This window comes from Mesoplodon mirus (assembly GCF_964341445.2).
Source record: "Mesoplodon mirus genome assembly, chromosome: 1".
Lineage (NCBI taxonomy): Eukaryota > Metazoa > Chordata > Mammalia > Artiodactyla > Ziphiidae > Mesoplodon > Mesoplodon mirus.
In genome coordinates, this window is record NC_138976.1 from 7,261,759 (window position 1) to 7,278,748 (window position 16,990).

Here is a 16,990-nt window from a genome sequence, read left to right on the forward strand (position 1 = left end):
CGCCAGGTCGCCTTGGTCTCCACCGAGGGATCCTCCCGCCCCGCCAATTAAGATCTCGCAAGCCCCGCAGCGGACACACACACACACACACACACACAAAGCCTTAAAAAGGTTCATACCTTCTAAATCACTTAGAGGGCTGAGCTGGGGAAATAAATCAGGAATGCAAGGATTCCCCACCGTATTACTTATAATAGAGGCCGGGGAATAAGAAATATATTCGGAAATAGGCAATGGTTCCGGACATTTTTAGCACATTAGATAGAATAGTATCTAGACCATAAAAATATTTTAAAATCATACAGCAACTTGCTCAACCACCTATCGTGAAGGGAAAGACAATACACAAAACTCTGTATCAAGAAAATGACAATTATATAATAGTAATTACATCAACGAAGAAAAGACCAACATGTTATCGGTGATTTTCTCCAGATTGTGGGCTGTGAACAACTTGTTGAATTCCAAAATTTTCTCAATCTAAAAAATAACTTGCGGCTTCCCTGGTGGCGCAGTGGTTGAGAATCTGCCTGCGAATGCAGGGGATGCAGGTTCGAGCCCTGGTCCGGGAAGATCCCACATGCCGCGGAGCGGCTGGGCCGTGAGCCATGGCCGCTGAGCCTGTGCGTCCGGAGCCTGTGCTCAGCAACGGGAGAGGCCACAGCAGTGAGAGGCCCGCGTACCGCAAAAAAAACAAAACAAAACTTGCTATGAAATCATAATGTAGTAATACCTTCTGCCCCAGTGCACACTCTCTCCTCCCTACAACTGCAAATTGCAGTTGTTAAAGAAGAGTTGAATAGGCTCTTCCAACAATTTCCTAACCTTTTCCTTTGACCATTCTAAGAGCTTCCTGACTCCATCTTTGCTCAAACGTTTTTCCTGCTCAGAAGACTTGAAGGTTTCAGCCCCTCACAGAACCAATGCCCACTGCAAAGAACACATGATTTATTAAAGACAACTTGTCATCAACAGCATTGATTCAAAGAACGAAACAGATGAAAAAACAAAAGCAGACTAACATTCTGACCCTTGGAATGAGACCTGCTGAATTCATACAGCCCATTCTCTAAGTGTCCAAAGTCCTGGGGGCAGTTTCCCAAGCAGGAAGCCTCGGGGTCTCTAGCTCTCTGGCGACCTCCCTTGAGTCTGGGGAGGGAGAATTGCCAAGGGCAGGTCCTCCCATTGGCGAGCTCAGTCTAACTTGGACGTGGTCCCTGTGCTCTTTTGACCTTCATCACAAGGTCAAGGAGAGGGCACTGGACCCACGTCTGCCACTGAGGCAAATGAGATGCAGTGATTCTAGTATGGTCCCAGGAGGGAAGGCAGAGGGACAGGGAAGAGGCAATGGATCAGGTGTCCTGGGCAGTGTCTGCTGGGACCCAGGCTGTGGCCCAAGCGACAGGCTGTGAAGGGATCAAGTTGTGACTGAACCACTGCATACTACACCCACCGCAGCAGTAACTTAACCAACCCAACAAGTTCTGGGAAGAGGGTGAGCCAGGCTGCTGGGAAGCAGCCCATGCCGGTGTCTTGGAGGCTGGCAAGGATACCAACTCTCTTGTCTCCCTTACACCCAGTTCTATTACAGAGCTCAGGGCCCTCCCAGCCAGGACCTGCTGGAAAACCAGGAAGGTCCCAGAGGCAGGCGGAGGGGATGTTGACTGACTTTGGAAGGTCAGGAAGACCATGACTCCAGCTGGTTTCCACCATTCCAGCCCTACCCTTCATCCCCAAATCAAGCACTTGCCAATCTGCAATAAATAACCAGGAGTCTGAATAAATAGTAAAAATCTCCCAAATACTGTGCTGGGAGAGGAGGAGGAAAAAGGCAAGTGTATGGAGTCCTAGAAGCATCCAAGGGACAGCCCGGAAAGGCGCCTCCTTGAGGAAGCTGTCCCCGGCCCATAGCCACAAGTCCTGGCTGTCAGGCTAAGGAAGTTTCCGGGGGGCCTGAGGGTCCCTGCTGGCCAGCCTGGGGAGATGAAGAGGACCCGTGCTACGTGCTACATTACCCAACCTTCCAGATGCAAACCAGCTGCCTCCTCACAAAAGGAGGGAGGGTCTTGGTCAGAATAGGCCCACTAGTCCCACAGCCCAGCGTGGGAGGAGCCGGCTGCTCCTACTCAGTACGCATGTGCCCCACATCCTGGGAGCAGCCCGAGCAGGTGACCGGAGAAGGGCCTGCACCTCCTTCAGCTCCCCTGCCTGAGGGAGACATGGCTCTTCTGGCCCTGACAGGACCCAGGCCTTTGAGCTTGGCCACGCCTGGCCCAGAGAGGCTCCCTTTGATCCCACTGCCCTTTATGGGACTCGCCTGCCCTGGGCCGGCACCTGGAAGCCATGGGAATGACTACATCTCAGAAGCACCTGGATCCCAACCTTAATGTCCTTTTTCTTTTGGGAGAGAAGGACCTTTGGGGGAACCTCTGGAAGACCCAGCTCTCCCTCTCCTTCCCCCTCCCTCCCTGGGCAGGTGGGTGAGGCTCAAAGCTTCATGGGCTATTAATTCTCAACAACTCTGGGTTTCCAAGAATCCTGCAGTGGGGCAAGGGTTCAGGGCCCTCGAGTGAGGCACTGTGGACTGGGGGCCCTGGGAGCCTAGAGCTGGGAGATGGGAACAGGCTGCAAAGGTCAGGGCTGACCTCCAGGAGCCTGGCTGAGCCTGACTCTTCATTCTGTCTCCAGGGTCCTTGGGCATAGCAAGGAGGGTGGGGGAGAGGCTGGGGATAAGGCGGCCCAAAGAGAGGGGAGAGAGCGAGCAACGGAGAGGGGGGCGGCCAGAGTGAGAGCCACACACCCTCAGTGAAAGAGGTGGAAGGAGAGAGAGGGAGACGGAGGCAGAGACAGACAAGGAGAAGCAAAGACCAAGAGGGAGTCACCTCCCTCCATACACATGGAAACACACACAGACGGAAGAGAAGCGCACGCGAGGGGGATTAAAAGACATACGCAGCAACCCACAACTACACACACACACACACACACACACACACACACACACACACACACACCACACCACACACCACACACACACCCCGTGGCAAAGAGACAGAGGGTGAGACCTGGGCCTGGCAGCCTCTTAGCTCCTTCACGGTGTCACCTTCCCTGTGGAGAAGGCCGAGCACCAACCTCCAGAAGTGGTTTCTGGCTCATTTGCCAAGCACCTCCCCGACCAGCCAGAAGACGGAGCAGGAGAGCAGGAAGAGAGCAGCAGAGCAGAGGCAGGGAGGGGCCCCTGCCCGCCCCCAGGGCCCGCATCTGCCCCAGCCCCGGGACAGCACCTCACAAGCTCCTGCCCTGCTCAGCAGCCTGGGCGAAGGGTCCAGGGTTGAAGGGGTGGAGTGGGGAAGGAGCAGGGCACAGTGGGCCCCCATGGGAGCGGCCGGGGTGAGAGGCCTGGAGCGGGCTGATCCTGCAGCGGCCCCGCTGGCTGGGACCCCACGGGCTCCTGCACGTCCCAGAAGCCAGGGCACAGGGGTCGGCGGTGGCTTCACTCCCAAACCTGGGCCTCTTGCCACCAGGCTACTGTGAGTCTTGGAGTTCCTTGGCTTTCTGTAGGATCTGGCAGACGTCTGTGATGGGGTAATCCTGGGCAGGGGAAAGGCCGACAGTATGCTTGAGAGTTCAGCTCACCCTTCACCACCTCTGCTGCCCCCGGCCCTCTCCAGTAGACCCGCCACCATGCTGGACCCCGGGCCTAATGGATAGGGAGCACAGGATAGCCCCAGGCTGCCCAAACCTTGCCCGGAGCTATACTACACCCACTGCAGCAGAAACTTAACCAACCCAACCAGTCACCACCCAAAAGGTGTCACAGCCCCTCCCCTAGGACAAGGGCCGCCTGCTTCACCTCTCCCCACTCCTGCCATGGAACCCTGACCTCCACTGACAATGAGCCTGGAACAGGGCTGGACACTGTCCATGTACTAGCTCACCGGGTCACCTCAACAGCCCGATGAGGGCTTACTGTGAATCTGCCCGTTTTACAGATCTAGTCAATGAAGTTATTGAAAACCAACCCCAGGCCAGGCGTTGGCAAAGAAATTAAGGCCTAGAGAGGTTGCCACTTAGCTTAGGTCACATGACTAGCACGGGAGAACCAAAATCATCTGACTCTCAAGCCCATGTTCTTAACCACTAAGGCCCACACTTTCCTTCCCCCGGTCTGAGCACGATTACCAACGGGCATTATTACCACATACTGGGTAATAAGTTGCAGCCTTGAGTGAATGACTTGGCTTCTCTGAACCAGCTTGGTTCAGAGAAGCCAAGTCATTCACTCAAGGCCACACCACACTCAAGGTCAGTGGCAAAGCCAGATCCAAACACAGATCTGCCTCAGACTCTCAAGCCCTGCTACCCTCTCCTGATCTTGACGCAGCCTGTCACAGCAGCTGGCATGGGGCGGCCGCCTGCGAAGTGTCTGTATCATGGCTAAAGACTGAGCCTGCCCCTCCAAACTGCATTACCTGCAGGAGCCGCATGTTTATGGTAAAGTCTCCTTCCAGCAAGTGCTCCCGGATCAGTCTAAGAAAAACAAGCAACAAAAGCGCTGGGCCCCTGGGCCACTCTGAGTGCAGGCCTGCCGCCTGCCGCCCCACCGCACCCGCAGCAAGTTTGGTTTGATGCTCGCCTGAGAATCCCAGAAGCTCTCACCAGCCCCCCAAGAGCAGGCCCTGCCCACCCCCTGCTCGCGGCCACACTCACATGAGCATGGCGCAGCAGACCAGAAGGAGGAAGTCAAAGCGGCTGTTGTCGGCAAACAGGGAGTCCCAGATCCGGATGACATCGGGCAGCAAAAACTCCTGGGACAGCAGCAGTGTCAGCCAGCGGAAGGCAAAGAACTGGGGCTTGATGTTCTGCTCTTGCTGGGGAGACAGAGGTGCAGGGTGGGTGCAAGAATCCATGTTGGCTGGTTGCCACGGAACACCATGCAACCTATTAGACATGAACTCATATAAGCAGCAGGCCAGGCGTGAGCGCCAGGCACACTGAGGCGGCGATGGCACGGGGCTGCCCAGGGAGCCTCGCTCAGTGAAGAGAGCAGCTCCGGCTCGCTGCCAGCCAATGCTGTCAGATCATCTGATGTTTTGTGAGAGAAGCCAGATACCCAAACTTTTATATTAGCTCCTTAGATTAATAAATACACTACACAGACTCCAACTTTGGATTTATGGACAGAGAAACCATTATTGGGCACTCATTACGTGTCTGGCCTTGTGCTTAACATGGTAAATATCTCACTTATTTACTCCATACAGCAACCCTGCAAGGCAATTATTCCCAATGGAGACGAGTCCTCTGGTCAGCCAGTGACTACTACTGACCGAAAAAACGTGTTACAAAACAGCAAGACATGAGTCCACATTTGTTTAAAAAGAATTGTTTATATATATCTTGTTCATGGAACTTGTTTTGTTTATAAGTAAATATCCCTTTTACTGAACTGTTTCCTGAAATAAACATGGAATGCCACTCCACTACTTTTTAAAAATGAAGTTCATACTTCCTTTCTTGGAGGACTAACAGGCTGAACTAACAACACACAGTAGAGGCCCTGCACCGCACCCGGCACACGGGGCACTGTATCCACCTCCCCCACCCCCAGCCCGCTAGGCTCCCACCACCTGCTGCCCAGGTCCCCCGGCCCCGCCTCGGTACCTGGCTCAGCACTCCCTGGCAGCAGCAGCCACTTCCAATCCCCAGACTCAAGCCAGTCCTCATCCTGGGCCTGGGGTGCTCAGGAGCCTGCCGTCCTCCGCCCCTTTCTGTCTGCCCTGGCCCGTGTGGTGCTGGGGGTCCTCACCAGTTTCAGGTAGAGTTCCATGTCCTTATCCTTCAGGGTGGAGTACACCTTTTCCATCTTGTAGGTGATGCCACACTGTGAGTCGTCAAGGCTCTTGATGAAGTTGTCCCGGATCTCAGCCATGAGGTTGGTGAAGCAGAAAAAGGTGTCCGCCTCAGCGTGCTCTGGAAGAGACGGGCAGGGTGAGGGCAGCCGTGAGAGAACTGGCACCCTCCCGTGTCCCACCCCACCGCTCAGTTACGTGAGACCCCCTCCCCTCTGAGCCTCACCAAGTCACCCCGCCTTGGTCAGGCTGCGCCCCTCCTCTGTCCGTGGCCACCCCCAGACTAAGGACATCACTTCTTTCTTCTCACACCTGACAATGCTGTACACGAGCTAAGCGACTGATTACGTGCTCTTCTGCTGACATTTTTTCAAATCATGATTTTCCTAAATCCTTTCTATCGTTCAGCTTCCTGTATATACAGCTCATCTCCTCTACCAGAAATTCAGTTACAGATAGCAAGAGATCAGTAAACATCTAACATTCTAGAAAGTTCAAGCCAGAAAAGATCTCAGATATGATCCAGGCCAGCCCCATTATCTGACAGAAAATGGAGGCCCAAAAGAGGGAAGTGAGCTTCACAGCTTGATACAATAAAGCCCATTAGCCTGGAGCCCGTTTATCTACCCTTCCACTCGCTGTTGGGGTCGGTGGCAAAGGTGTAGTACAGGGGCCCCACGATCTCATTCATGCCCTGCACGTAAGCGATGCCAGGGTTGAGCTTGGCGTAGATGAACAAAATCCGCTCCACCACCTCCCAGTGGGCCTCACAGCCGTTGGGCAGCACCTGATACTCGTTCACGGATGAGGGTGCCGCGTTCTTGTGCGGGGAACTCATCTGGGGGAGAAAAGCAGCCCGTTAAGGAGGGTGGCACTACCGACAGTATGTTCTCACTGGTTACGTTCACCCTCAAGCCAACACCTAGCTTCCATCTCATGGACAACCCAGGGCACAGAGGAACGCGTCCACCACCACTGGGAACAAGCAGACAAATCCAGAATGTGCGACATTCTGCAAGCCAGATGGACTGCAATCTAACTTATGGTGATAAAGGTCAGGAATAGTGCTTACCTCTGAGGGAAGGCGTACTGACTAGGAAGGGGCATGAGGGAACTTTCTGGATGATGGGAATGTTCCATGTCTTGATCTGGTTGGCAGTTACATGGGTGTATACATAAGAAAAAGTTCATCTAGTTGTATACCTAAGATTTATGCATTTATTGTAAGTTATACTTCAATTTAAAAAAAACTTAAAAAATATAAAAATATATCAAAAACAGACAACTGGTTAAGACTCTTCAAAAAGCCAAATGTTGGGGGCCTCCCTGGTGGCGCAGTGGTTGAGAGTCCGCCTGCCGATGCAGGGGATACGGGTTCGTGCCCCGGTCTGGGAGGATCCCATATGCCGCGGAGCGGCTGGGCCCGTGAGCCATGGCCGCTGGGCCTGCGCATCCGGAGCCTGTGCTCCGCAACGGGAGAGGCCACAACAGTGAGAGGCCCGCATACCGCAAAAAAAAAAAAAAAAAAAAAAAAAAAGCCAAATGTTGAGCAGCAGGGAGTGAAGCCAGATGAAGACACTAAAGAAACGTAACATCCTAATGCAACGCATAAACCCTGAAGAGGTGCTGGTCTGGATTTAAAACGACGAAAATATTCTTAGTACGACTGAGGACACCCGATCCCGGACTGGGTGTGAGGTCTCATTACGGATTACCGCTAATCTCCGTAGATGAGACAATGGTGAGGAGGATGCCCTTATTCTCACGGGATGCCTGCTGAAGTACTTGGACGTAAAGGGTCAGGACGTCTGTCTATATGACACACACACAAACATGGCCAAAGGTTAACAACTGTTGAATTTAGGTGGAAAGTATATGGGTGTGCATTGTACTCTTCTTTCAACTTTTCTGAATGTTTCAAAATTTTCATAAGAAAAAGTTGGGAGATGAACAAAGAGGTGATGATCCCCGCTGAAAACTCATGCAACGGAGCACAGGTCCCCAACATCAGGATCCCCTGGGAGCTTTGTAAAGGCTCAGGTGCCTGGGGTTACCTGTGTGAGAGCCACAGGTACACCCACGCAGGGACAGAGCATGAGGCTGCCCTGGAAGCCCAGGGTCCTGGAAACAGGAAACTCCCTTTTCCACTATATATACACGTGTATACACATATACATGCGTGTACATGTGCACACAGACACACACTTCACTAATGTTTACCCAGAGTGTTCTATTGCAAAACAGAGCTCCACAAGCCTTCCTGTTTAATGCCCTGAACAGCCCAGGATACTCTCTCAACATCATTTTCAAGATGAGGAAACTGAGGCTCAGAAATGTTAGGCCACTCATCAGACATCTCGCATTAAAGTGAGCCCAGGCCAGCTCACTCTAGAACCCGAGGTCCAGGTCTCAGAGAGTGCCCACTGCTTTCCAAGAATCTGCACAGCCATGACCTCATTTCACCCTCTGGGCAATTCAAAAGCCAGACAGGGCGGAAATGATTACACCCAGTTTACAGAAGAAGAGGCGGAGGCCCAGGAAGGTGAGTCTGGTGTTAGTTGTCCAGGGTCAAACAGTCCGCTTAAACTCAAACTGCCCAGCCACTGGTCCAGAGGTCTAGCGATGGAGCTTGCGGTCCGGTTCTCTATCACCAGGACCAGGTCCAAACCTAAAATCCGTTCTCAGCCACCAATTACTGTAGTAAAATGAATGACAGAAGCCGGGTCCCCATCTTGCCATGCAGCCAGACATCAGCAGCCAAGCAGGAGGGCCACCAACCTAGCCAGCCACGGGGCCATTTAGCCAAGCATTTGGCACCTCCTGACACACCCAGCACGTGGAACCCGGGGATCAGCCAGAACGGCCCCGTCACCCCTGTGGTGGAAAACGGCTACTCTCCTAGAAACACAAAGCCCTGATCGGTCACTCCACTTGGGAGAAATGAGCTTAGCTTGTTGGAGGTTCCAGAGGATTTTTCCATTGTTGGAAGACAGCGAAAATTTTTGAGGAACAAGTCAAAGCTCCAGGTGCCAAAGGAGGAGGTGTAAATTAAGGAACAAGACAACATACTTGTTTAGCTATAAGCAGCTTCTCAGAATCACAGGAATCTGCTAGAAGACTGAGGTTCAAACACTCAGCATCACCTGGCCAACACAACACCTATCATTCTTTTCTCCTAGGTCTCTCACACCAGCCCCCAGCCCCACCCACCCTTGCCTGGACACCTCAGCTGCCTCCCAGGCAGCCTCTCCACCTCCATTCCTGCCCCCGCCAGTCAAATCTTGCATAAAGGCAGACTTAAATCACATCCCTGCTCTTAGAATGGAGCAGGGGTCCCCAGCCCTCAGGATAAAGGCCCCGCTGGCCTCACCACCACTCACCTCTCCAGCATCCTCCAGCAGCCCTCCCCCCTGACCCCCCCACCGACCCCGCCCCACCCCACCTCATGCTGGACTCCCTTCCTTGAACACACCCAGCTCTCTCCGGCCTGAGGACGTCCACACATGCCATCCTCTCCACCTGGAAGTCTCTTTCCTCTTCATCCTTGGAGCCTCAGCTTAAATGTCACTTCCTCAGGGAAGTCTTCCCTGATGCCCAGACCAGGTGGGCTCCCCCCATCACTGTTCCCACCGCACTTTCTCATCACACTGGTAGTTACTTTTCCAAGTGCCGTCTACACCACAGACCAGAAGTGTGGCTCCTTCACTGCACAGCAGGGCCCTCCCCCACACCCATTACACCAGCCTTCGATGCCTGACTTTCAGAGAGAGCCTGGAGGGGGACTGGGCAGGACCAAGGCTGCTTTGGGTAATTCTCGGGGCAGACGGTCAGGGGTCTGGTGGCCTGTGGCCACTAGTCCAAGAGAAGCAGGAAGGAAAAGGCCATCACGGGCATCCCTGGGGCTGCCAGGTTGCCTCTCACATTTGTGACCCCGCTCCGGTTCCGGGCCACCGTCTGGGATTTCAGTGTCGTCTGTTCCACCCGCTTACGAAGGGTCTCGAACTCATTCTGCGGATCCAGGATGAGGAGGCAGGGGTACTCGGTGGCCCTCTGGAAGAAGGATATGTCTGGGCACAGCCTTCTGTCAAGAGGGAACAGGGGAGGACTGTTACTCAGCATGGAATTTTTAGGCATCCCACCAGCACCCTGCTGCCAGATGCCCCAGCATCCTCCAAGCCTCTTGTATGTGTGTGTGTGTGTGTTTTAATTAATAACATTTTATTTCAAAAGCAATATAGTCATGGTATATGTATACATACCCATATATCTTACGTGTATTTGCAAATAGACACACACACACACACGCATATGTATTTTTAAGTGTCCTTAGGGTCTTAACTCTTCTTAAAACAAACGTCTTTCCATGTCAAAAATACCTCATATGTACAAACGTATCAACTGCATTGTGGCTTAAAATGGTAAAAGAGGTTTTGTTAAGTTACACATTATACAACAGAATATTACACAGCTGACATAGGAGATGCTCAAGACAGAGCAAGAGAAAAAAGCAAGTTGGGAGACAGGCTCTAGATCGTGATCAAGTTTTTAAAATATATGTACTGCAGTACACGCACATTTTCCAAAGATCTTATACAGAGCACATTGCAAACTTGCCCTCTAGAAACACTGAACAACGTGCTACAATCACCACCAGGGTAAGAACCTGTTTCCCCAGAGCTGGGTTCAAGACGTGGTTCCTGACTTAAATGGGGCTATTAAACACCTGGCGAGTAGAGGCTCCAGCCTGAGAAGAAAGGAGGCAAGAGCCCGTTCTGCCCCCTGGCTGAGCCGCCCAGGGCTGGGGTCCCACTGCAGGCACAATGAGCACAGGAGAGGAGCAGCCCCAGGGGGTGAGGGGCTGGAAACACAGCTACAAACGGTGAAGGCAGAACTGAAAGCAGGCGGGCAGACTCAGAACCCAAGCTCTAACCACTGGGTCCACTGCAGACAGGCCTGCCGGCCCCTCACCCAGCCCTGTGGGAGAGTCACCCGCTGCCAGACTCGCCCACCCAACAGGACAGCACAGCCGGCGTCTCCACACTTCTCTACCAAGAGAAATGGCACGCACATGCACACAGCGTAGCTCACAGTTTAAAAAAAAACACACTTCTGACCCTGTTGCTCCTGTACTTAAAACCTTTGCACGCCTGCCCCACATCCCTGGGATGGAGCGATGGTCTGACCCCTGCTTGCCTCCAGGGTGGCCGCAGGCACACAGGCCTTTGCACTGCTCCTCGGACAGCCAAGCTCTGCAGGCTCGCAGGGCCTCCCACGGCAGCTCCTGGCCCAGCACCACACGGCCCTCCCCTCCCCTCCCTCCTGCCCCAGGGTGCCTGCTCCTCCCATCTCAGCTGCCACCTCAGGCGAGGCTTCCCGACCTCAGGGTGCCCTGAAGCACCCTGAACTCTGCCTTTAGAGCATTCTCCACAAACTTCAGTGACACGGAAGGTCTGTTTTGTTGAACATCCGTCTTCCCGTCCTCCCTGCCAGCTTCTAGGCTCCTTAAGGAGAGGGGCCATGTCTGTCTATTCCGTGGTCAACGCCCAGCCTGCCGTTGAGCCTGCCATGTAGCGGGGCCTCAATATTTGCTGAAGGAAGGAAGAGATGAATCCACAGACACCAGGGCTACAACTGAAACTAAGGCAGGGAGAGAGGAGAGCCGGGCACTCAGGGCACTCACCGTACCACCGGCCCCACCCCAGGCCTGCTATCACTAGGGCCTGGACTCAGCTACCAGGACAACTCACCAGCAGTTCCTCAAACACGCCCCTGCGGGCCTGGGCTGGGAAGGGACAGGGCAGAAGGACTGGAAATCCCACAGAAGCCCCAGGGGCCGGCTCCCAGCGCCCAGCGCCCAGCGCCCTGCTCACCGGACATCTTTGTCGATCTGCAGCAGCACCTCGTTGTCCTTGAAGTACGTGTTCCATCGGCTGTCGGGGTTAGGGTTGAGTGGCTGTCAGGGAAAATGAGCTGCTCTGTCCTTGGCCGGCTAGAAGCCCAGGGACAGATACCAGTCTGGGGGCCTGAGCAGTGCCTCCGAGCCACCATTCCCACCAGAGACCCAGCTGTGGCTGAGACAGCCCGTGAGCTAGCTGGGGGGCAGCACAGGCCTTGTGCAGCCTCCCAAAGCACAATCATACTCCACACCCGGCAGCCGAGCCCCGTACTCCGCTCTGAGTACTTCCCTGCACAGCAAGGACTCTGTCTTTCCTGTCTGTAGCTCTAGAATGCTGCATGTAACAGGTGCTCACTAAACGCTTGCCTGCTGAATGAATGAATATTGTATCATTAGGTCTCTTCGAATCTAACTCATTACTACTTTGAGTTGCCAATTCCAGTCCTTGGAGGATCGGCCTGGGTCCAACCCATCTCCATCTCCCGACTGCAAAGCACCAGGGAGGAGCTCGGTATTTGTGGCTGGAATGAGGCTTCCTCCAGGCCACACAAAGCCAGTTTATCCTCCCACCGGCCCTGCTCTGACTCCCTTCAACTATAATATCACAGAACCTTCCTCGAGGAAGGGGAGTGAGGAGGAAAGCAGACAATGCACGTGGAGGATCTGGCTCAGTGCTGCACGCGCACGCTCCTGTGACCCCAGTCATTGCTTACGGTCCCGACTGGGCCCAGAGCCTGTGGAGAACAGGGAGAGACAACAGCCTTCGGGGGCTGAGCAGCTACAAGCAGAAATGAGGTACCGGGAGGGCCAGAGGGGACCAAGACCAGCTGCACCTGGCCTCTGGCATGAGGCACCTAGTCCACTCCAAAGCCCACACCTCTCCCCACTCTGCAGCCTCGGTCCCCACTGCGGACCCCACTCACGTGGTCCTCAAAGGTCACATCCTCCCTCGACACACCCATGTTGGCCTTGGCGATGCCAGGCTGGATGATCATTTCCCTCAGGAACTGAGAATACAGCTCCCTGTAGGAGAGAAGAAGGGAGAGGGATGGTCCCCAAAGGTCTCACCCAGGGAGCCCAGAGCGCAGCAGCAGCAACAGGAAGTGGGCCGGGCTCACACCACCTGCTCTGTCTGATACAAAGGGCCTCCCATCATCCCCCTTTGTCAGGGTCTCACCTCTGCTTGGCCAGGATGGAGGTCCATGACGCTCTCTCCAAGGGGAGGTAGTTCAAGAGAATCTGCAGAGAGAGAGAGAAGAGCAAAGCTCTGGCGACTCCCCCAGCCCAACCCCGGAAGTAGATGGAGGCTGAGAGGCCTCAAAGAAAATGTCTGATAAAGCCCGGAGACAGCAAGATGGGCAAAATAAAACCCAGGAACACAGGCATGGGCTGGGGGCAGCCTCCCCTTTTCTCCCCACTGGCTTCCCCCACCTTCATCCTGAACCAGACCTTTCTACTGCATTTCCTCACACAAACTCTTCCAAACGATAATAACACTCTGTGCTCAAAGGGGTTGGAAACCAGGACACCGGGGTTCTGCTCCCACCTCAGCGAAAGGCTTTAGGCGAAGCGCAGCCTTTTTTTGTCCCAATAAGCATCACTTCCACTGAGCTGTCTGGACCAGGAAGCAGAGGGCTTCGCTGGCATTACAAAGTGTTCCATCCCCAAGGGGATCCTGGAGGGGACGCCAAGAGAAACAGAAAACCCAGAACTTCCCAGAAAAGCTTCCTGGGACAAGCAAGGAAAGACAGAGAACAGGAGGAAGGGGCCAGGGGTGGGGGCAGCCCATGCAGGAACCCAGGGACTCTCAGCAGAGCAGAAGCTCCACCCCAGGCACACCCACCTTCCAGCAGAGGCACCGCAGTCCGCCCTCACAGGGGATGCCTGTGGACATAGCAGGCAAAGGTCACGCCCCTGCAGAGTCCCAGAACCCCCCAGTCCTCCACCTCGGAGCCAGTCGGCAGGGAATGGAGTGGGCAAGAACTACTTCTTCAAGGATGGTTTTCTGCCAGAAAGATCACTAGACTAGATGCTAATCCTGTGTGTACTCTCTCTCCGTGGCCCGTCTGGAATGTTCTTTTGAGGATAACACCTTCTCACCCTTGATATTTCTTCCTCAGAGCAGCCTTTACCAACCACCATCTCTTCCCAAACAAAGTCAGGTCCCTTGACATAAATAATAGCTCCATCACTTCTTCTTCACAACATCCACCACAAATGGGATCGTATAATGTAATTTGTATATTTATTTAACATCTTTAACCCCTACTACTGGGTAAGCCCCAGAAAGACGAGGACCAAATTTGTCTTACAGTCCCAGTACCTAGCCCAGGGCATGGCCCACAACAGGTAGTCCATAACTATCTGTGGAATATAAACAAAGCTATGAATGCTAAGTGTTTTGGGCTTTACAGACATTGTTTCACTTAATCCTCATTATAGCCCTAGTAAGTAGGCAAGATCAGCATCATTGTCCCCATCTTACAGATAAAGAAACTCATCTGTAAAGACAGAGAAATCAAGGACTCACACAAAGGTCTGTCTGACTCTAGAGCCCAACTCAGCAGGCTGCATCCCCTGGGGCCTGGCAGATTCTTCAGCTCAGCACAGATGCCAAAACCCCTCAAGATCTTCAGGGCCATGTTATAAAGCAGAAACTAACACACCACTGTAAAGCAATTATACTCCAATAAAGATGTTAAAAAATAATAATAAAAAAAAGATCTTCAGGGCCTAAATATCATTCCTGAACAGAAAGACAAACTTCTCCTGAAATACTGTCATGAACCTCGCTAAAGCAGCTGTTGCTACCATCTCCCCCGTACCGTGAACAGGAGTTAATGCCCCCACCTCAGAATCTGCATGAGGATGAAGGGGGCAACTCAAGCATTACTTGCTGACAAAGTTACAAGGGCAGAGCAGTCACAAGAAGCTACCCAGAACACCTTGGGGTATTTTTAAAGACAAGCAAAAGCCTCTGTGCTGAGAAGTTAACAGGCCACGGAGGGCAAAGTCAAAAGCTGCTGGGGTTCAGCTCCTTCAAGTGAGTGTCTCAAGGCTGGAATCTTACCATTAACCAAAGTTCACTGTTGCCTGAGTTGGCTTTGATCCTAAGCCAGGGATAGAAGCAGGAACCACTCTGCAGCTAACCAAATTCTACAAGACAGGAAGCTTGCTGAGGAATGAGGAAAGACCTGACCTCGGCTCACAAAGTCTCCCCTCTGCCCTCCAGTTACTGTCAGGAAGCAATCAGCATCATTTATAGGCCAATAAGCACCCTGTCTAAGGCCTACAGGCATGCTAACTGTGGCCGCCACTGCTCCAGGAACCCCCTCCAAGCTCAGGGTAGTTACTGGTTTGTTCAGCTCCACAGAAGCTGGAGATGGCCCCAAAAGGCAGGCTGGCCCCCAGAACTGGCCAGGTGTGGCCTTGGGCACCTCCCCCTCCATCTTAGTCACAACGCTGCTCTAGGAAAACCCTGGAGACGGAGAGCTGCCTCTTACCACTAAAACTGAGTTCCTGAAGCTTTTCCAAGGCAATCGTGGGCTCCTTCAGGACATCCTGGAAATCTGCAATCCTAGAAGGAGGGAGGGGGAGGCAAATGAAGCACAACCAAACCCCAAGATGACAGGCTTAGCGACCACTCCTAAAGCCCCCAGCTCCCTTACACCACCAGTCTCCAACCTGTTCCTCCCTCCCCTTCGGGACATAAAGATGGCAAAGCTCAAGCAAAACCTGGCCAAAGGCAGCTTTGGAGAACCAGAGATCACTTTTTCCTCTAAGCCCAGAAATGTAGAGATATTCTTGTCTAGAGGTTCTCAAATGAGCACCATGAAATTAGACACATTCTAATATTCAGTGAGCTGGCATTTATAAGGCACTTCCTGCTGGCCAGGCCCAACACACTGCTGCTATCTGAACTCAAAAAACCCTAGGAATCAGGAGTAATTTGATCTGTAGACAAGGACCTGTGTAATCAGCATTCCAAGCTCAAATATATAACCATTAGAAGACCTCTGGGCCTGCCCGAAGGCAAGGACAAAAGGTTTAAAAAACAAGTCCTGCACCAAGGGGGGAAAGTGGCGGGAGGGGGATGAATTGGGAGATTGGGATTGACATATATACACTAATATATAAAATAGATAACTAATAAGAACCTGATGTATAAAAAGTAAATAAAATAAAATTAAAAAAAAAAAAAGTCCTGGAGGAAAACTGAAGAGTGAGCAAAATTAGCCAACGCTGCAGGATTTGGCCTGAGGAGAGAACAAACTGGAGAATCCAGGTTTTCTAGCATTTCTAGTAAGAAAAGGACACGTGGGACGGGGAGCATCTGGATAGACTAGGGTACTGGGGCAAAGGGTTAACAAGGGAAAAAAGGACAGGAGGTGGGGGTGAGATCGGGCATCGAGGCCCTGGAAGAGGAAGACACCAGGGGAAGGGATCCAGGGTGAGGAAGAGACAGAAAGAGAGAAAAGGGGTGACACCGAGGGGCAGGAGAGGTGTCCACGCTCCGTGCCCCCCTCAGGCCCACAGCAAAGAGGTTGGAAAGTGGGGGCCCAAAACCTTCTGCCAGGGGCGGGGGGGGGGTGTCTCGGTTCACGGCCGCATCCGCGCGCCCCCTCCGCAGGTCAGAAGGGGCAACCTGGCCAGGAGCGGCCTGGCTGGTCTGCCCCAGTGGCCCCTTACCGGCTCTTGTGCAGACTCGACATGGTGTTGACTTCCGGATCCCCCCGCTGCCGCCGCCGCCGCCAGCGCCGCCGCCCCTCAGGGACGCGGGGCGCTGGGCAAAGGCTTCCGACCGGAAACTCAGCCTCAGGCGCGCGCGTTCTGCTCCGCCCCGCCCCGTTCACGTGCCACCCCTTCTCCGCTCTGCCGTCTGGCGGCGCGGCGGGGTGGGCGGGGCAAGAGAACGCCGGGAACACGGCCCCGCCTCCGCTCCCCCACCTACGAGGCTCGCGGACCTAGTGCTCTAAGTTTGAGGTCGCGCAGGTGACCGCGCAGTCTGTGCTCCCCAAGTCTATTCCTTGAGCTTTCCTGGGCCTCAGCTTCCATCTAGGCAGTATACCTGTCACCTTGTCCTCTTCCTTACACGTTCCTCACCTGCAATAAGCTATTGAGTTATCGTTTCAGGGATGTAGACCTTCCCTACTAAACTATACAAGGCCTTCCGGCTGGTCTTTTCACTGCTGAACCCTCGACGCCTATAGCTGTGACTGCACAGAGCAGATGGTTCAGTAAA

The 16,990-nt window shown here is 53.5% G+C and overlaps 1 protein-coding gene across 1 annotated transcript; it reads right to left on the reverse strand.

Annotated features, from left to right (window-relative positions):
- Window positions 1-931: 931 nt before the first annotated feature.
- Window positions 932-16,601, reverse strand: TBC1D13 (TBC1 domain family member 13). The gene is made up of 12 exons (XM_082624322.1): window positions 16,438-16,601; window positions 15,252-15,325; window positions 13,592-13,632; window positions 12,926-12,987; window positions 12,672-12,771; window positions 11,723-11,805; window positions 9,774-9,933; window positions 6,480-6,690; window positions 5,810-5,973; window positions 4,711-4,871; window positions 4,473-4,530; window positions 932-3,591 (listed from the first exon to the last, which is right to left on the reverse strand). The coding sequence occupies exons 1-12, from the start codon at window positions 16,458-16,460 to the stop codon at window positions 3,526-3,528; spliced, it is 1,203 nt and encodes a 400-aa protein (XP_082480448.1). The 5' UTR covers window positions 16,461-16,601; the 3' UTR covers window positions 932-3,525.
- Between the last annotated feature and the right edge of the window lie 389 nt (window positions 16,602-16,990).

Excerpts from the sequence above, each read along its gene's own strand:
- TBC1D13 (XM_082624322.1), bottom strand. The coding sequence starts at position 16,460 with ATGTCGAGTCTGCACAAGAGCCG. Across the intron at positions 15,326-16,437 it reads TCGAGTCTGCACAAGAGCCG|GATTGCAGATTTCCAGGATG; the intron begins GTAAGGGGCCAC and ends CCCTCCTTCTAG. Across the intron at positions 13,633-15,251 it reads TCAGGAACTCAGTTTTAGTG|GCATCCCCTGTGAGGGCGGA; the intron begins GTAAGAGGCAGC and ends CTATGTCCACAG.